Below are 21019 nucleotides of genomic sequence, written 5' to 3' on the forward strand. Positions count from 1 at the left end.
TGCAGGCCTGCAAACATAGTAGTGGGAAGACTAAAGCAAGTCATTATTATAAAAATAGCTTTATTTGTTCAATTTTTGTGTGTATATGTGGTGTGGGGATTGAACCCAGGGCCTTCACAGTTTTTGAATTCCAGCTCTTATTTTTTGTGGCAAGATCTTGCTAAATTGCCAAATTCCCAGCGTGGGCTGGAACTTTCAATCCTCCTGCCTCAGCCACTCAGAGTGCTACAACTGCAGGTACCACCATCGCACCTGGCTTACTTTTCAAATATTTCCTGAGCACCTACTAAGGGCCAGTACTGGGGTCTTCACTAAGAAGAAAGGAGAAAACAAAATATAGGGTTTCTTCTTCAACTCATACACTGCAAAGAACACAAAAACAACTTTTAGATAAAAAAATGTCTGCACTGTATGGAGTAAGATTTAAGGAAAAGGCAGCTGTCTTCTCCCAGCCTTTTGTTCTTGTTGTATTCTTTAGAGGCTAAATTCACAAAAAGAAATATCCATTATGATCAGGGTTGCTCTACTGTCACAGCAATCAGCAGTAGTGTTGGGAATATATTTATATTCTCTAAATGGTTTTCTGTATTGTCCTATCCAAACAGGTGAGTAAAAACAAGACAACACAATATTGAGGGGTTATTTGTCTTTATTTTAAATCCCAAGAATAATAAATTATAAATTCCTTACTCAAAGACCAGGTTTCCTAAAGTTTATACTACAAAATTTTTTTTCGAGGTGGGGGAGTGATTTTGTGTTTAAGAACTGGCTTTTGTTAAGTAGCTCAGGCTGGCTTTGAACTCATTATGTAGCTGAGGCTGGCCTCAAACTGTCTTCAATCATCTCGCCTCAGCCTCCCATCTTGCCCAGCTACCTGCTGGGATTCCAGGTGTGTAGCATCACACCTAACACACTATTACAAATTTGTAAGCACATCTCTTTATAAGACCTTCACATAAAGCTAACGCCATCCGAAACTCAAGAGACTGCAAAAGATACGGTTTATGAATTATTAAAAATTCTATGGTAATAAAAAGAACAGAGTAATATGCCCCAGATAGTCAGGCTACCTGGGTCAGAATCCTGAACCTGACACTTCTTGTCTAACAACTTTGGTTAGTGACTTATCTATGCCTATTTCCTCAACTACAAATAAATGGAAAGTACCAACATCTGTCTTGTGCCATTGCTAAAAGAATTCAAAGAGCTAATAAACGAAAAGCACATGGAAGAGAGTCTGGTATCTAAGTGCTCAACAGTCAATTGAGCTATTGAGTCTATTATTCTCATTAGAGCCTAGTAGTAATTTAACAACTTCAGAACTTAAGGTAAAAGGTTGTGAGTCTTTGATAGGATGAGCTTTGACAGGATGATAAGGATCAGAACCTAAGATTCAAGAGTAGCCATACAACTCAAAACAAAACAACCAAGAGAAAAGTCAGTGTCTCCAAGAATTGGCTATGCTGGGACTTGGGGGGCCAACCAAGAAATCAACCAGCCAGCCTTCGTGATAAGCTGCATAAACCGCACCTTCCAGGGAGAGAAAAGTCAGATACTGCCTCCAGTGGGCTGAGAATCAATCACCGCCTATATTCCCTCACCACCACCCAAGAAACCAGACAGTTCTGAGGTCAGCCTGAGTTGACAGCAGCTAAGGTACATAAAGCAACTAAATGCTTGTATTGTTTGATGATTACGCATGCTTGGGCCCAGCGATCTGAGCATCTCTTGGGAGGATGATAGTACACAATATAACAAATATGGGGAAATTCTCTTCTACCTTATCTTTGAAGTCAAATATTGTTTTCACTGTTTTGCTTTGTTCTAATTAACTGTTTTGCTTTATTCAGTTTTCTGTTTTGATTTGTTTTATAGTGTTTTGTTTTTGGTTTGATTTTGCTATACCTGATGGAATGGACAACTGTTGTGAAGATAACAAGAAATTCTATGGAAGCTATCACTATTTTCCCAGTATCCTGCTTTGAAGTTTTGTACCAATTCTGCTGCACTGTTTTGATTGGCTTTGTTCTGTCTTGTTTTGTTGGATTTTACTCTTTAAAATTAAAAAAAAAAAAAAAAAAAAAAAAAAAAAGATAGAAGTGGAAAGGTTAGTGTAGACATACAAAAAAAAAAAAAAAAAAAAAAAAAATCTACCAAGAGCAATTAAAAGCATTCCTGGTATCATCTGCTCATGAAGTGTGGCACCAGCTATAGGGGAGCTTTGGTTTACGAAATAGGTTAGTGTGGTGGGTTTATTAGACTTCAGACAATTTGAAAATCCTATACACCTTTTTCCCCCTTGTATGGGGGACTGAACCCAAGGCCTTTGCATTGATCTAAATCCCCAGCCCTTTTTTATTTTTTATTTTGAGAAAGGGTCTTGCTAGGTTGCTTGGACTGGGCTTGAACTTGAGTTCCTCTTGCCCTAGCCTCTCAGAGTGTGGGATTACAGATGTGTGCCATCATGCTCAATTTCTAATACTATACATTCTTTTTTTTTTTTTTTTGAGACAGGGTCTCACTATAGAGCCCAGGCTGGCCTCCAACTTGTATTGATCCCTCCTGCCTCAATCTCCCAAGTGCTGGAATTACAGGCATACACCACCATAGCTGGCTAATTATCACCATTATTATTATTATCACATGTGCTACCAAGTTTAAGGTGTCACTTTCCATAACTTCAAAAGGTCTCAGAGAACTCAGAAGGCCTGTTGACAGGAGTTAAGTGCTTTGCTGTCCTCACTGTTAAATTGTGAAGTCTAAGTCTACAGGATAGTTAAAATACATTTTAAATGTTCCCCTCAGGGGCTGGGGATTTAGCTCAGTGGCATAAGTGCCTGTCTTGGAAGCAGGCAGTCGTGAGTTCGATCCCTGGTACCAATAAAAAGGAAAAAGACAAAAAAAAAAAAAAAAAGTCCCCCTCAATGATAGAGTTCGTGAAGGTAAGAAATATGTGCCCTCTTGTACACAGAACTCCACGCTGAAGGGGCCTATGGAACAGATTAAAAATATATTGCAACTGTCATTTCTTTTGATTTCCTTTAAAACACATTTAGCGACTGCCACTGCTATCAGTGCTGGAATTCTATAGTGAGGAAGGACAGAGCCAGTAGGCATGTGTCATGGGCTCTTAACTGGTCAGAGGCAATAGTACATGATCTCAGCAACATATCAGGCCGCTAATCACCAAGTAGGAGCTACTTATCTGGACGAAATTCAGGAGGCCATTTATCACTGATAGAAGACAGAAATTAACTCACAACAAAACTGTACTTCAAAACCTAAAGAAAGCTGGGCATGGTGGCACATGCCTGTAATTCTAGCATTCAGGAGGCTGAGGGAGGGAAGATCACTGCAAGGCTGGGATTAACCTGGCTTATACCGAGTTTAAGGTCAGCCTGAACCATACAGTGAGACCCTTCCTAAAAACAAAAACCCAAACTACAGAAATTCCAACGGACATGTACAATAAGCTGTTAACAGAGAAAATATAAACTGAATGAATCTAAGAATAACTGAATACCTAAAGCTTATTCATATAGAAACATGCATGCTCAAAAAGAACATAGGCAAAACCAACAGGATATCTTTCTAATATCTTTATAACACTGATTCATAAATTGCTGCCTAATGCAATGAATGAAATGGAGGGGATGGTAAGTCCTTTCTGCAGCAAATAGTAACTGTTATAATGTACAAGCATCTTCAAAATTGAAAATAAAAACCAAAAAAACTGAAAATAACGCCATTCTTCCAGTCTCCCTACTGCAGTAATTTCCAATCAGGACACTAAAGCACTTTTAACGCTTCAAAGAATGTCACAAAATAGCTCTTTATTACCAAAAAAAAAAAAAAAAAAAAAAGATTTTCTAAAATGTGTCAAAGAGAGCTGAGCGTGGTGGCTTACGCCTGTAATCCCAGCCCTCAGGAGGCTGAGGTGGGAGGATCATTGTGCACCAGACCAGCCTGGGCTACAAAGTGAGCTCAAGGTCAGCCTGAACTGCATAGCAAGACCTCATCTCAAAAAAGACAAAAAAAAAAAAAAAAAAAAAAAGTGTTAAAGGGGACCTTGTAAAAAGAGAATGAAAGAGGTATAGGTAATGGTAAATAATATGACAGTGTCAACTTTCAAAAGGTTTGGGAATTACTGCTTTACTAGTATAGTAACCACTGGATAAACAAAACCTCAGATTTCATATCCACTAATGCATTAAGTGATGCTTTAAGAACTCACAGGTATGAATAACAGTTTTACTTCTGCTAATGAGTTAAAAAAATCCATCTATGGTTACAAGAGTACCCTAGAAGATACATGTCAAGAACCTTATGTGCAAAACACTATAAATCACATACTGCTAATATCATACAATTTCAAAATGACAGTTTCTGTGGCAAAGAGATTTTTAATATCTTAACTTTTACCTGTGCACTAAACTTTATCAGCACCATATATTGATTTGGAGTAGAGTCTCTGATGATTTTCATTTGTTCAATTACTTCATTAAATGGGGCGACAAACTTCATAAGGTCATGACTGGTCATTGTAGCAGGGACTGTGAGAATACACAGCATGGCACTGCGCCTCACATCTTCTTTTAAGGAGGTCATCTTACTAATAAGACAATAATTAGACTGTCTTGAATAGATGTGGTATGGTTAGTTCAGATAACACTAAGCAGGTTAACTTTTATGTCCAAGAACGTTGGAAAAATACAACTTGTAATACTTCACAAAATTTAAAATCTTGTCATTTTGCTTGAAATACACATTACATAAATAAATGCAAAATCCCCAAACATATCTTCCGTGGACGCTAAGACAAAGTTTAAAATGTTCTATATTACACCCCTACTAGAATTTCCAATCTTCAGATAAAGGCTTGTTAGTGTCATAAATTAGTACTAGGATAATTCAAAGTTTGTGTTTTATTTAATTATTTTCAGAATAATAATCTGTTGTTGAGAAATTCATTTCTAGCTGTGGACTTCTTGCCAAGGGTTTAGATGAAAATAAGAGAGCTGTAAATCTAGAAAAATTTTAAACCATGAGGATGGGATTAAAGATAACTGTTGCTAAGCTGGAACAGATAAAAGTGGGGGAATGAGAACCTCCCACACAATTCAACTTTTTTACTTTGTTGAGACACAGTTTTTTCCTATGTAGTTCAGGCTGGTCTTGAACTCATTATGTAGCCCAAGATGCCCTCAAACTCTTTTTGATCCTCCTGCATCAGCCTCCTAAAGTGCTGGGATAGTAAGTGTGCACCACCACATCCAGTTTCAATTGCTTTTAAAAATATTACAAATTCACTTGACAGCTATTATGCCAGGAAAGACATAGCCAACAAGTTAGAACAAGGACAGCTTTTAAGATATCAGATACCAATTATCAAGAGGCTGACAGCCCAGCTCGTGGATTACCTAGCCAAATGCTTCCTTTCTTTGTGCCTCTATTAAGCTTTGTATGGATCACAATAAAGTAAGAAACAATAATACCATTATAATAAGTTAACTGACTTCTTAGTTTCTTTAGTAAAGATTTAGTGGGGGTTTGAGACAACAATGATTTTGTGGATCATTTTCTTTGCTTGTTTTTATTGTTCTTCTTTCAACTCCCTCACCACCCATGCCTAAGGGAATATTATCTTTTTTTTAAGGGAATTTGTAAAAAATTTGTACTACATGAGTCTTTCATAAGAAAGAGTTTTGACCCTATCTACAAGATCAAAAGAACATAAAATGTATAAGAATTGCTTCATGCACAGTACATGAAAGGCCAAGAATTTTCTCTATTCCAAGGCAAAAAACAGACCAACCCAAAAGGAAAAAGGTTTTTCTTACTTTGTCTTGTATAGGTGCATTATACCATGAACTATTTCAACTGAAGGATTTCCACTGAAGAATGAAATCTGGTCTGGAAGCTGTTTGGATGGAGAATCAGGAGCTGCATTTATGCATTCTTCATTTTGATCTCTATTTTTCTGCGCAGGGTGAGATGCTTCTGAAGACTCCTTTTCTTCCACTGTATGTTTTAACTCATCTTTCATAAATCAAAAATTAGCACATCATAAACAGTTGGAAATACGCTAAAGGATTCTAATTAGGTTAAAATAAAAGAACAATAAACTGACAGAGAAGTTGTAAAGTATTGCATTAAGAGCTAAACTCACAGAACAGGTGAGCAAGGTTCACCCCAACTTTAAAATGCCTTTTCCCCAATAAAAATCTCAATACTGAGAAACTTAAGGTCGGCTCTTATATACAGTAATACCACAATACAGCGGGAATATTCCATCATGTACACCTAAGTGGGACAGGCATCCCCAGCGACTGCATTTGAAAACCCAACCTACTAGTTCTGACCACTCCCAGAGACACAGAACACAGTCACTGCCTCAATTGGAGTGCAAGGGTAGAGGAGGGGGAGGCATAATATGCTTATTTGGATGCACTTATGATCTGTTGCTGACTTAGGTGGTAAGACGCTCGCCTTCACTGACTATAGTGGCAAATCCAATATGTTAGGATGAATTAACTGATCAACTATATATATATATATATATATATATATATTTTTTTTTTTTTGTTGTTGTTGTTGTTGTTGTTTTGTTTTGTTTTGTTTTTGAGACAAGGTCTTACTATGTTCCCCAGACTGATTCTGGACTCTCAGAGTCAAGTGATCCTCCTGCCTTAGCCTCCTAATGACTTGAATTACACAGGTGCACCATCATGCCTGACTTAGAAGAAACATTTAGAGGAAGAGAAACATGGCTTAGTAAGCATCACATGGGCCAGATGTGATGGTGCATACCTGTAACCCCAGCACTCTGGGGACTGAGGTAAGAGGATCACTGTATGTTCGAAGCCAGCCAAGGCCAGCCTGAACTACATGGTGAGACTTTGTCTCAAAAAAATAATTATTAAGAAAACACAGAACTGAGCCGGGAGTGGTGGCTCACACCTGTAATCCCAACACTCGGGAGGCTGAGGTGAGAGGATCGTTGAGAGTTCGAGACAAGCCTGGGCTATGAAGTGAGCTCAAGGCCAGCCTGAACTGCACAGCAAGACCCCATCTCAAAAAAAAACAAAAAAACCCCCCACAGAACCAAAACAACAAACAAACACATAAAGCACACAGGTGGTGAAAAATAAAAGTATGCTAAAAGTAAACATGATGGGCTCATAAAACAACATAAAACAGGTAATCAGAGGCCTACATTTCAAAGAGAATCCAGGGTTTCAGAGAGAATACCTGCATTGGACTTCATGGTCTCAATGATTACATCTGTCATTTCCCGACGGCCAAGGTGCTGATGGATGATTGCTGCTTTCTCCCCCGGTGACTTCCCTTCTAAACAGGCTACAGCTGAAGCGAGTGTCTTCTTTTTGATCTCCTCATCAGACATCTCCCCGACTAAAAAAAAAAAAAAAGCATTAAAGATTAATACATGGTAATAGACAAGTTCTTCTCCATTCTCATTGCGCCTATGAATAATTTTCCCTTTTCTCTGTGCTCCTCTCCCCACAAAAGGTGACAGCTTTGCAGTACCCATTTCACTCTGAGACTTCTTAAATACCTAAAGAGTCAAAAGACAGCCAGTACAATAAATTCAGAAATGCATGGTCTTTTTCATGAAACCATGCAATGTAAAGTAAATCTACAAATATAGGGCTCTTAAGGAAGGTTCAAAGATGATTATGCCCAGAGGAACTAAAATATTAATCACACCTGATAAACTAAGACTCTGATAATCCCAAAATGAAGGACACAAATCTATTAATAAGCTATGTTGTAAAAAATCTTTAGAAATCATCTTTCTGAAGATCCTGGATTACCCTCACGCTATGGATTAAGCCATGAAACTATGATTTGTCTTAAAGCAATGAAACACATACATACGTATGCCATACTGGCCTCAAACTAGTGATCTTCTGCCTCAGGCTCATGAGTCCTGGGGTTACTGGCATGTGCCACTAAGTCCAGCTAAGTCATATTTATTTAAACTCAGCTGGAAAATGTAGCAAGACTCTTTCTATTTCCAGCTTTCAACTCCAAAGTTCACATACTCAGCAAGTTTTCAGCAACACAGTATTTACCTGCCTCACCCCCTCTTCCCATACCAGATTTTCTTATAATAGTTTTCCTGTTTCTCCTTTTACACCACTCACCACATTTGTAACCCTATGTTTATTCTTTCGTGTGTGAGTGCATGTGTGTGGTACTGGAGATCGAACTCATGATTGAACTAATCCCAGCCCTTTTAAAATTTTGAGACAGGATCTTGGTATGTCACTAAATTGCCCAAGCTGGGCTTAAACTTTTGATTTTTTCTTATTTAATTCATCTGTGTCCCTCATTCAACTGTTTGTATCCTTCAAAAAGATACCGCATCTGATTCTACCCACAACTGAAGCTCCAGCAGACACTAAACATTCAATTTAAATTTGCTTTCGAAAGGAAGTTATTTGTAGGTAACTTTCTGAGCATCAAGAAACAGTCAGAGCTGCATTCCCACTAAGGTGGTGTGTGGCTGGGGGCGAAAATGTTCAGTTCTCCAGAGTTAGAATACTAATTTCACCATGTACTGATAACCTTGGGGTAAGCCCTTTAATCGCTGGCCTCAGTTCCCCAATTTGTAAAAGGCGTATGACATTCATTCATCTACAACATAGGGTAGCTTCAGATATCATTAAGACAGTACACACTATATACTTGGCGCAGTTCTGGGACACAGGAAGGGTCCACACTATATTTAACGACTTTTGTCATAAGACACCTCAATGAACTCCCTACCGAAGAATAACGACTTAAATCAGGGACCCGTGGCGTCAGTGGTTATCTAGTATCTGCTTTCGTGAAGCCTAAAGTAAAAAAACGCAAGCGAGACAAACACATAGCTCGGGAGCAGGGAGGAGGGAGACGCGCCAGGTAGAAACAGAATCCCGTGGGAGGGGACAGGGAGAAAGGCTCGCGGAGACGACATATGAAAAGGTTTCTTAATTAAGGCTGGATGGAATGAGAGATCCCAACCCCCTTTCCGCTTCTGGTTGAAGTAGATGCCCTCGCTGCGGCCTGTCCGTGGCTTGTCCTTCGCGAAAGCGAAGCCCCGGGCCAGAACCAAGTTACAGGGAAGGCGACGCGGCCGCGGGACTCACCGGCGGCGCTGAAGCCGAAGCCGACGGGGACTGGCGAGTGTTCCGCAAGCTCCAATCGGATGACAATCAGTGACACACTCATAGGGCAGGCGCTGGCCGGCGTGGGCCCCGGCGGGCTCAGGGGAGGTGGGAAGCCAAGCTGAGAGCCCGACCAGCCCGGGGCGGGCCACGCCGCCACCGCCTAGCCGCTACCGCCGCCGCCTCAGCAGCAGTACTCTGCACAATCCTCGGAGCCACTACCTCCTCCACTTCCGCCTCCCGGCCGCCGTCGCTGACCCCCACCGCGGGGTCACGCATGCGCACAACAGTACTTGCGCCGAAAGGGCGGGGCGGCGCAGAGGAGTTTGAGTCCAGCTTCTGGGAACTGTGAGCCGACTAGTAGGTTGTAACAGTGTCGCTGCGTTCCTAGTAGACGGCGCGGCGCTTTGTTCCTGGCTGAATTAACTGACCGCAGAGTGCCCGGCTCCACGAGATCTCCAGGTTGTTTGAAGAACCTGCTTGATGCCCAGGCTTTTGCCTATTATTATTTTTGTGACCTCTCTCCAGCTGTAGAAGGGGTTGGGTTGCTTTGTGTCAAGCCCTCTTTACAGATTCTTACGTACTCGGAGGCTCTGAAAGGTGAAGTTGCTTCTCTGACGGCTCAAGGGAACTGGATTGCAGTTTTTGACTCTGTTAAGGTAGGGCGGTGGGCCAGTTAAAAGGACAGAGTTAGGGATAGTTCGGATCCTGTTTCCCGACTCACTTCAAAACTGATTACTAGGGGCTGGGGATTTAGCTCAGCGGCATAAGCGCCTGCCTTGCAAGCAGGCAGTCGTGAGTTCGGTCCCTGGTACCGATAAAAAACGAGAAAGACAAAAAAAAAAAAAAAAAAAAAAAAAACTGATTACTGAGCCGGGCATAATCCTAGCACTTGGGAGGCTGAGTCAGGAGGCTCGTCGCGAGTTAGCAGCAAGCCAAAATTACATAGCGAGACCTCCTCTCTTAAAAAAAAAAAAAAAAAAAAAAAAAAAAGTTTGCTGACTGTCTCAGCACTGTCTGGGTGGTTGGAATACACTGATGAAGATAATAAATACACTTTCTGCCTTTATGCAGTGGACCTTTATCACTAGTTGTGCAATCTTTCCTTTTTCTGTTTTTTGAGTTGTTCTGTAATCCAGGTTTACTTCGAACTCACTGTGTAGCCCAGGTTGGCCTCAAACTCAGTAGTCTTCTTGCCTCAGCCTCCTGAGTGCTGGGATAACAGGTGTGCAACACTGGCCAGGCCTCTTTTTTTTTTTTTTTTTTTTTTTTTTTGAGATAAGAGTCTTTACCAAGTCAGTAAGTTGCCTACGGTGACCTCGAACTTTCAGTAAAAGGTAAAAAGATTTATACAATCTGAAGAGGAACCAGAGTATGGCCTCGAACTTTCAGACCTCCTGCATCAGCTTCCCAGACATACGCCACCATGCCCAACTAACCAGTTGTGTAATCTTGAGTTAGTCGTTGTATAAAGTTGGGATAATACCATATAGTAATTGTGAGGATGAAATGAAATGTGTATAGAGATAATGGTAACATTCTTCAATGTTCTACTGTCTTTAGCAAATAATGACAGCCACAACCAATCCATGCAAGACACGTAATTACAGGATGCTAGCCTGCATATATGCTGTGATACATAAGGTGTGTGAGTACACATTAGACAGGTACAGGCTATATGGACTGTATATGTACAACATGACCATGTGACATAAGCATATATACAGCTTGTGACTATGCCCTGTGAAACACATTCATACCCTTGTCTATAAAAAGGTCTTTTCAGTCTTTGCACTGTTGACATTTTGGGTCCTGATAATTCTTTGAGGATGTGTTAATGGGTATTCAGTGCATTATAGGATCTTAAGAAGCATCTCTGGCCTGAACCACTAGACATCAGTAGCACTCAATGGTGATCATCAGAAATGCATCCAGATGTTGCCAGGGCCCCAAACACTCCCTGTTGAGAATCTGGTTTGTGTAAAAGTACATAAACCGTACACACATAGTATATATGTATGACATATGAGGCTTAATGTGAACTGTTGTTGTTGTATTACAGTACTAGATAATTTCTTTTTTTAGTGATGCTGGAGATTAAACCCGCAACCTTTCACATACTAAATACACTCTCTGCCACTGAGGTGTGCACCCGGCCTAAGTGGAAACAACATTTAGTGTTGTGCCAGATACTGACTGGAGTGTTTTCGATACATTTTTCTCATGCAATGCTAACAACACCTTTATGAGATAGGTACTGTATTTGTGCAAATTTAACAGAGGAAGAACCTGAGGCTTAAAGTAATGTGTCTAGGATCTCAAACTTCGTGAATAGGGTTAGAATTTGTTTTGTTTTGTTTTTTTGACTTTTTGAGACAGGGTCTCACTATGCAGTTCAGGCTGGCCTAGAGCTCACTGTAGCACAGGCTAGTCTCAAACTCCTAATGATCCTCCTGCCTTAACCTCCCAAGTGCTGGGATTACAAGTGTGGGCCACTGTGCCTGGCTAGCGTTAGAATTTGAAACCAGGCAATCTTGCACTTGAGAGGCAGAGGCAGGAGGGTGAGTTCAAGGCAGTCTGAACTACAGAGTGAGATTCTGTCTTTTTTATTTTTTATTTTTTGTCTTTTTGAAACCAGGCAATCTTGAATCCATAGCTAAAATTTAGTCTCTTTACTAATCCATCTCCTTAATGTATAATAAGACACACTATTTGTGTATTTGTAAAACCATAATTTAGGCAGCAATCTATATGATGCTAATCTCATTCAGAGTGGCAAGGAGAAGATAGATATTCTTTGTGGTTTAGAAGATGCCAGTTCCAGCCAGGTATTGTGGCACATGCCTGTAATCCCCACACTCAGAAGTCTGAGGCAAGAGAATCATTGCAAGTTTGAGAGCAGCCTGAGCTACACAGTGAGCTCAATCCCAGCCTGAACTGTACTCTGAGAACCTGTCCGAAAAAGACAAAAAAAAAAAGAAGAAGATTCCAGTTCCAGAGAGTTGGAATTGTTGGACAGGACAGTTTTTTTGTGGCTGTCAACTACTAAACTTGCCCTCAACTTTTCCCTATTTTTAAAAATGTTTAGTACTGGGAATGGAACTCAGGGTTACTTTACCACTCACCTATATTCCCAGCCCAGTTCCTTTATATATTTTATTTTCAGGCAGAGTCTTGCTAGATTGCCCCGAATGGACTGAATTTGCCATCCTCTTGCCTCAGCCTCACAGAGTACTGGGATTGCAAGTTGTCACCATGCCTGGTTTTCCCCGTTTTCCTCCCCCCCCCCCACCGCCCCTGTGGTACCAGGGATCGAACTCATGACCCTTGCACTTGCCAGGCAGGCACTTATGCTGCTGAGCCAAATCCCTGGCCCCACATTTTCTAATATATCCAGTTTGACTTACAAGTCACATTTATACTGAGCATCTGCTGTGTCTAGGCCTGTACCAAGGTTGGGGGATAGATGAATACAAAGACAGGATCCATCTTGCCTTAAGGGACCTTACAATTCTTTTTTTCGTTTTTTGTTTTTTGTTTTGGTATGAGGGATCGAACTTATGACCTGGTACTTGCCAGGTAGGCACTTAAGCCTCTGAGCTAAATCCCCAGCCCGGACCTTACAATTCTAAGGGCTAGTAGACATGAAAACAGTTACAGTGCAATTAGGTAAGAAGTGTATTGAGGGTAAAAAGAAAGAGCAATGAGGGTAGGTCTATCATTTGCTTAGAAAAGGAAGGAAGGAAGGATTGATTGATTCTGTAAAAGAGATAGAAAGGTTTGAGCATGCTAAGCAAAAAGGCTGTGATGTAAAAGTAAATGGAAATTCATGATGCAGATAAAGCCAGGAAAAGTGCTGTAGTCCATGAGCTTAGCAAGTACTAAGGGCTGAGAGGTTGGATGTTAGATCATTTTCCTGGTCTGAAGAGAATGTTGGCAAGTGGCCAGTACAGAACTATCATCTGTAGCTGGAGGAGTAAGCAAGCTGCTAGTGGGAGCATTGCCCACATATCCATTAGCTGGAGAGTGTGGAAGGCAGTGACCTCTGTGGGATACAAAGATCGTCCTTAAGGCCCCAGAGACACTTTCCATCTCTTTAGCCCTCACACAAGATGTGTTGATGCTTTTACAAGACTATAAATACACTTCTCTTTGTATCATAAACCTTGGTCTTGGCATAGAAATATAAATAAATGCAAATCAACGTCAAGGTTTTTTGTTTCACAGTTTACTCACAAATACAGCAAATAGCCCCTAACTGAGAAGCACATCATAAGATTTTTAAGATTTACTGCCCAGAATTCCTAATTTTTTTTAAGCCCAGGACCTTGTGCATGCTAGATAAGTCCTCTGCTGCTGAGCTACACTCCAGCCTATTTCCTTTCTTTAGATGCTTATGCAATTTAGAATACTTGTGGCAGCACTGAAGCGACAAAATTGTGAACTGTCTTACCAACGTTTTTGCTCTAACTTGATTTTTAGAAAATGTTGGTTTTGGTGTTGGAGAACCCAACATAGAACCTTGTGCCCGTGGAGCACGTGCTGTAGCCCTGAGCCACATCCCCACACTTTTTTTTTTTCAAATGCGGTCTTGCCATGCTGACTAGGTTATTCCCAAACTCCAGCACACCTCCTGCCTCAGCCTCCTAAGTAGCTGGGACTACTGGTGCGTGTCTGCACATCCCACTTGAAAAGCTTTTTAACTATAAAACCACTTGAAAGACTCAATGATTTCCACGAGACGCATAGAACTTTCCTACATACTTTTTTCTCCCTACTTTTTTAAATCTGTAGAAAATTTCAAAGAAAGGATGCTGTCTCATATACCTTTTATCTCAGTTGACTGTTGACATTTTAATCTCTGTACCATGTAGTTAGGAATATATTGTGCAGATGTGTGTCTCTATATGTTTTTTTCTTTGAACTTTCTTCTTCTTTCTTCTCTTTTTCATGACAGCACTGGAGATTGAACCCAGGGCTTTGTGTATGGTGAACAAGCACTTTATGCTCCAACTCTCCTGCATCCTTTTGAAAGTAAGTTTAGAAAAGAGGCAAGTGGGAGTTATTAGGAGGCCAAGACAGTGCTCTGTAAGAGACAGAAATGATGATGATGTTTTGATATTATGATGCTGGCATCCAATATGAGGAGGAGGTGATGGCAGCATATACAGGAGAGACTCATTTGTCTTTTCTGGTAGCCAGAAGAGGTTTCATGACAGTGACTGTACAACCCCGAAGACCACTTGGAATTAGCCAGGCAGCTGGTGCAGAAGCAGGTCAAGAGAACAGCCTATCCAAAGGCAAGAGAATATTGTGTGTTTGAGGGGACTGCACATGGATGTGTGAGTCCACACACCCCAGGTTGAGGGACTAAAACAGTTTAGTTTTACCTGGGGGAAGATCTTACTGGGCCTTTTAAACCAGATGAAGGACATGCAAGTTTATCTTGAGAGCAGTAGGGAGACATGGAAGGTTTTAAATGGGGTTAACATGTGATCAGATATGCAATTTTTAATTTTTGTTTTGTTTTTGAGATAGGGTCTCACCGTGTAATACGGCTGGCCTCAGCCTCACTCTGTAGCCCAGGCTGGCTTCAGACGTGCAGTGATCCTCTTGCCTCAGCCTCGAGTACTGACATCATAGGCATGCACCACCACCTCTGGCCAGATGTGCAGTTTTGAATGATTACCCTAGCTGACAAGTGAAGAAAGCATGGGAGGGAGGCTTGAGGAGAAGAGGTGGGGACCAGTTAGGACCCACAGGCAGAGATGGCACCACGAGAAAGGAAAGTGATAATTTGCAGGAAGAAAACGGGCAGCACAGAGCAACTGGAGCTGAGGTGTTCAGGTGAAGATAACAGAAAGTCAGGGCTGAATCACCCTTTTCCGGCTTGTGCAGCTGAGGAGCTGATGGAGCCCTTAGGGGAGGCAGTCAGGGAGGGAAGATGCTCACTTGTGGATGTCATTTGAAGTGTTTATGGGGAATCAGTTGGAAATGTGCACTTGGCACCCTAAGCTTCTGGTAAAAACGTTGTGGTCCAGCTGGGCCCTGTGTTTTCTTCCTATGCAGCCTCGGCTACACTATGTGCGTAAGGAGGCTTTTCCGGTCCTCACACCTGCAGTGGGCATGGCAGGCCACCTTCCTGAGGACCGTCCAGGCCAGGCGGTGGGGAACCCACCGATGGACACATTCTGGAGGCAGCACCTACCGAGCAGTGATTTTCGACATGGGCGGTGTACTCATCCCTTCCCCAGCAAGAGTGGCTGCTGGTGAGCAATTCCTTGTTTCATTTTGGGGGTCCAGGGTGGGCATGGGAGAATGGAGGTGGTAGGGGAGACAGAAGAAGAAAATATCTGGGCAGCAGCGGATCCCATTGATCAGAATGTGGGTCCTGGACCCGAATTCCAAATACCACTTAGTAGCCGAATGTCATAGGCAAGTTATTCTCTGGGTCTCAGTTTTATCAGCATATTAGGGCCAATAATCATTCTTGCCTTGTTGGTATTTGGGCAGAGTTAAGTGAAGTAATGCATGGAAAGAACTCGCTAAGTACACCTTGTGATGGGCTCACCCCACATTCCCAGTAAATGATGAGTTGCCATGGTTACCAGTTACTTTCCCTGGGAATGTACTGCTTTCTGCAATCTTGGATGCTGCACTGAAGTCCTTCCTCTCTTCCACCTCACTCCCCTAACCCGCTTCTGAATCCAGCATCAAACCTCAGGTCTCCTTGTCCGCTTTTCATCAGCCCCTCCCTGGTTCTGCTTCTTTCTAGACTCAGTTTAATTTACATTAGTCAGATTAGGTTTGGCTTCAAATATTAGAAATTCTAATAAAACAGGGACTGAAACGAGGTAGAAGTTTGTTTCTCTTGTACATAAAAGTCCAGGGGTGCTGTGTGGGAGGCAGCTCTGTGGCAGCAAGGACTCCAGCTGCCTGTCTGTCTGTCTCTCCCCTCCGGGCAAGGATGGAATCCATCGGTCTTGCAGGCTGCGCAGCTCCCCACCACTGTGCCACCGCCCAGCCCAACTCCAGCTCTTTCTGTCTGCCGCCCTGCAGGGAGCTCTCTTCACTTCCAGCCTCACACCACGTGTGTCTGAGCTGCCTGACCTCTTGCTGTCACATTCTCATCCCACCCTGTGGGAAGGAGAAAGGGCCAAACGGCTGTCCTTTTGTCCTTCTGTGGTGGCTGGTTGGCCATTTCTCTCTCCTAAGCCAAGCCTGTACAGGTTTCCATGGCCCTGGGTCTAGGCTTTCTGGCACTGCTGAGAAAATCACCCAGCTCTGGAGTGGCTGCATGAGCGGGTTCTGTGCCCCGACTTCAGCTGTGCCCTCAGCGCTGTGTCAGAGCCTCTCAGTCCACCCGTCCTGTTCCTCTCGTGTGTATGCTGGGATCTATTCCAAACTGTCAGCTCCCTCAGGCCCTTCCCGCTCAACCCCAGCCTTCATGCTGACAACTGAATTCTCTTTTGTTTTGTTTTTCTTTCAGTGGTAAGGATGGAACCCAGGGCCTTGAATTCACCACGTAGTCCAGGCCAGTGACGGCAAACCTTTTAACAGCTCAGGGCATCACACGTGCCGTAGTGCACTGTGACTGATCTCGGATGTCTTTGAACTTGTGGCAATCCTCCTGCCTCGGGCTCCCGAGTGCTGGGATTATAGGCATTTGCCATGGTGCCCTGCCTAACCAACCTTGCCTACACAGGGCTTTAGAGGCTTTGTACTTTGCGAGTCATACAGTCTGTCATAATTATTCACCTCTGTCATTATAGTGACTAAGCACTGGTAGCTGGTAGTAAAGGAATAAATATGAGTAGTAAAGGAATAGATGTTCCAATAAACTTGATATATAAAAACAGGTTGGAAGGCAGGGAACATAGCTCAGTGATTCAGTCCCTGAGAGATAACACAGACACACAGACACACACACACCAGAAAAATAAAAAAGAGGCAGTCCTCCAAGCTGTGTTTGTTCACCCTTAGTCTACTTTGTACATTTTAATATCTGTATGATGTTCCTCTATATAGATGTAACATATTTGATTTAACAAGCACTTTATGAATATACACATTTAATTTTCTTATTCTTTTTATTACAAGGAATTTTGCACATAAAACCTCATATATAATCTTTGCTTAATTTTTTTTTTGTTGTTGTTTTTTGTCTTTTTCGTTTTTATCGGTACCAGGGATCGAACTCACGACTGCCTGCTTGCAAGGCAGGCACTTATGCCGCTGAGCTAAATCCCCAGCCCAATCTTTGCTTAATTTTGTAAATGAATCTGAAAGAAATTCCTAGAAGTGGAATTACTACATTGAATATATAAGCATTAAAATGTTGACAGAATTGCCAAATTCCGCTTCGTAGAGGTTTCACTTGTTTATATTCCGTCAACAACAGCACACGCAGGTGCCAGTGTCTTCCCAGTGTCTGCCAAGGATCACCAACTCTGGTGCTATCAAAAGGACTAAATACTTTTTTTTTTTTTTGTCTTTTAGAGACAAGGTCTCACTATGCAGTTCGGGCTGGCCTTCAACTCTCTTTGCAGTGCAGGCTGGTCTTGGAACTGGCAAGATCTGCCTTCCTCCGCCTCCCAAGTGCTGGGATTATATACATATGCTACCACATCCAGCTAGACTATACACTTTAGTTCTAAAATTAAAGAAGTTTTTTTTTCCTGTACTTGGAATCAAACTCAGGACCTTGCATTTGCTAGGCAGGCACTTGTGCCACTGAGCTATATCCCCAGCCCTAAGAAGTATTATTTTTGGATTGCAGATCTCCAATGACATATATCACATTAGTAATGGTTATTTCTGAAGAATGAAACTGCTTGTCCTTATACTTTTTTTGTATGTTTTTATATTGTTGGAAATATTTTCAAATGTGTGTGTACTGCTTTATCAGAAAAACCAATAAAAATGTCTTCAAAACAAAAGATATGAATCAATGTATCATGTCTTAGAGATATAATTAAGAGTTTTATGTACAGTGTACACACATATGTATTGCCCCCAGTAGCTGTATTGTATAGAAACAAGCAACCTTGTGTAAGAAGTGACAGTTGTCCAGGTGTTCCTAGTTCCTACACAGTGCTGATACCTCTCCTGCCTAAGCTTTTTTTTATGTTTTGTTTTAAAAACAGGGTCTTAGTATGTAGTTCAAGCTGGAACTGAATTTACTGTGTAGCACAGGCTGGCTGTGAACTTTGCAGCAATCCTCCTGCTTCAGCCTCCCGTGTGCTGGGATTAAGGCATGTGCCACTGTGTCAGATTGTTAGCTCTTTCTGAATAGAAAATTTCCACAAAGGCAGCAGCATCTCTCAACTAACTATTTCAGAGTAGATTGAGAGAATTCCAGTGACACTGCTACGAAGGATTGTTTAGCTTATAAAATGAAGAGTTTGGTGTGGAGCCTGGGCAGAATCTAGTGTATCCTTTCATAGATTTCCTTAGTGTGTGTCGGGATTGGGTAAGCAACCTATGTATGTGGTCCACTCAGTGAAGGTTCAGCATCCTGTGTCCAGGGTCCTCTTGAGGCCCTGATGCCCCACATCAGAGCTGCGCTGTTACACAAATTAGCATCTTTTCTTTTGAGGTCCGAGGTTGAGATTTGGCATTTCATGCATCTCTGAATTCCCGGTAGCACTCCCTGGGCACCACAGTGATGCCCTAGCAGCTGGGCCTGTGGTTCCCTGAGCCCCGGCCGTTTAGCAGTGTATCTCACTTTGGCGTATTTTACTTCCTGTAGAATGGGAGGTACAGAACCACATCCCTCCTGGAACTATATTGAAGGCCTTGATCAAAAACGGTGAGCATGGACCCTGGATGAGATTTATGAGAGGAGAGATAACAACAGCAGATTTCTTACGAGAATTTGGGAGACTTTCTTCTGAAATAGTGAGTAATAAACATATCTGCATTTCTGTAAATTTTTTTGGCTTGAATAGCATTGGCATCCATAAATTGGTCAAACTGAAAATAATGTAAAAACTGAATAGGTTTTAAGCTGTTTATTATGTTTTAGGGTACTCAGTTTTGACTTAATACATGAGTAAGTAAAAATATTCTTTCCCAGAAATCTCACCAACAGCTGTTGGAGCAAGAGCTGTCTTCATAATGGCTTTGCTCCAAAAGCTGATGACAGTACCGACCATTTTCTCCATGCCATGCATTTTAAAAAGTTTTTATTTGTATTAACTCATATAACTTTTAAATAGTTCTTCTAAAATATAGTTTAAAAATGATAGTAAGAAAAGTTCTGTGGGTGGAGAGCAGTGATTTTGTATGGCAGTGTAACTGTTCTCAGTGCTGCTGAACTTTGAAATGATTAAAATGGGAAATTTTATTTTATGTATATTTTCTACAATTAAAAAATAAACAGTAAAGCCAGGGATATAGCTCAGTGGCATAGCATCTGCCTGGCAAGTACAAGGTCCTAGGTTGATTTCCTAGTACCAAAAAAAAAAAAAAAGAAAACAAATAGACAAACAAAAAAACCAGTAAACCTTGAAAATAATTAAAGCACACAAACTTGTCAAAGCCATCCTGCCTTGGCCTCTAGCATGCTGGGTTTACAGATGTGTGCCTGGGTTATTACTGTCTTTTTGAGACGGGGTCTTGCTGTATATTCCTTGAACTCACTATGCAGTTTATTTATTTATTTATTTTGTCTTTTTCCTTTTTATCGGTACCAGGGATTGAACTCATGACTGCCTGCTTGCAAGGCAGGCACTTATGCCGCTGAGCTAAACCTCCAGCCCCCACTATGCAGTTTATACTGGCCTTCAACTCACAGCTCTTCTGCTTTACCCTTCCAAGAGCTAGGATTATAGGCGTGTGCTATTTAGCTGAGTGAGGACCTATAATCCCAGTACCCAGGGAGGCTGAAGCACTAGGACTGTACATTGGAGACCAGGCTAGGCAATTTAGCCCCTTAGGGAGACCCTGTCTTAAAATAAAAAAATGAAAAAGGATGGGACATGGTGGCACATGCCTGTAATCCCAACGCCCTGGAGGCTGAGACAGGAAGATCACCATGAGTTTGAGCCTAGTCTGGGCTACAAAGTAAGTTCAAGGCCAGTCTGAACTGCATAGTGAAACTCTGTCTCAAAAAGACATAAATAAATAAATAAATAAATGAAAAGAAAAAAGGCTAGAGGTTTAGCTCAGATTCCAAGCCCCTGGGTTCAATTCCCAGTACCAACAAAACAAAACAATTATATGATTCCATTTACATGAAGTGTCCACAATACTGAAATCAGTACATAGAGAAAGCAGATGGGGGGTTTTCTAGGACTACAGTTGGGGGGAAATGCAGACTGACTGCTAATGGATATGAGTTTTTCTTTAGAGTAACAAAAGTGTTCTAAAATTGACTGAGTGGTGCTGTACCACCTCATGTATATATTAAAGCATGTATATATTGATTTGTACACTTTAGGAGAATTGGGTGGCATGTTAATTATATTTCAATAAAGCTATTAAAAATATAGCTGACTTAAAATACGTATACATAGCTGACTTGGCTTTTGCAAATTTTGCAAACATGCTAAGACTTTCAGAACCCACACAGATTAAATTTTAAAATGACAAAATTGATTGCAAGTGAAGGTTCATAATGGTGATGTTGAAGATAATACAAAATCATTAAATGCTTTCTGGATCATTAAAAATAAATTACAACTGCTTAATATACTTTTAAACGTTAGCGTGACCTCTGATGATGGTCTGATTTTTTTAAAAATCGTCAGTTGAGGAGTGGAATAAAGAACTCATTTAACTGCAGTGTTGATACAAACTCATTTCTCCAGTCATGGTAACTAATTTTAAGTGAGCTAATTCAC

The 21019-nt window shown here is 41.5% G+C and overlaps 2 protein-coding genes across 7 annotated transcripts in view; one reads left to right on the forward strand and one right to left on the reverse strand.

The window, feature by feature from the left end:
• The window catches only part of Brap (BRCA1 associated protein), a 29768-nt gene extending 20342 nt beyond the window's left edge, over nucleotides 1-9426 (reverse strand). Inside the window, exons 1-4 of the mRNA XM_003462939.5 lie at nucleotides 9156-9426; nucleotides 7252-7413; nucleotides 5841-6039; nucleotides 4423-4612 (exon numbers count right to left, since the gene is read on the reverse strand). Coding sequence (XP_003462987.1) covers nucleotides 4423-4612; nucleotides 5841-6039; nucleotides 7252-7413; nucleotides 9156-9237 — 633 coding nt within the window. The 5' untranslated portion in view covers nucleotides 9238-9426. The remainder of the gene's footprint in view (nucleotides 1-4422; nucleotides 4613-5840; nucleotides 6040-7251; nucleotides 7414-9155) is intronic.
• A 31-nt stretch (nucleotides 9427-9457) lies between these two features.
• Nucleotides 9458-21019, forward strand: part of Acad10 (acyl-CoA dehydrogenase family member 10) — a 42701-nt gene continuing 31139 nt past the window's right edge. Inside the window, exons 1-4 of one of the 6 annotated variants that reach the window (XM_063225648.1) lie at nucleotides 9458-9635; nucleotides 14131-14207; nucleotides 15215-15442; nucleotides 18925-19073. In XM_063225648.1, the coding sequence (XP_063081718.1) occupies nucleotides 15256-15442; nucleotides 18925-19073 (336 nt within the window). In that variant the 5' untranslated portion in view covers nucleotides 9458-9635; nucleotides 14131-14207; nucleotides 15215-15255. Of the gene's footprint in view, nucleotides 9833-14130; nucleotides 14208-15214; nucleotides 15443-18924; nucleotides 19074-21019 lie in introns of all 6 variants that reach the window. The other 5 variants (XM_013144820.3, XM_013144821.3, XM_063225647.1 and 2 more) reach the window with 5 other exon arrangements.

Source organism: Cavia porcellus, unplaced genomic scaffold (genome assembly GCF_034190915.1).
Source record: "Cavia porcellus strain 051 isolate PalLab524CR breed Dunkin Hartley unplaced genomic scaffold, mCavPor4.1 scaffold_16, whole genome shotgun sequence".
Lineage (NCBI taxonomy): Eukaryota > Metazoa > Chordata > Mammalia > Rodentia > Caviidae > Cavia > Cavia porcellus.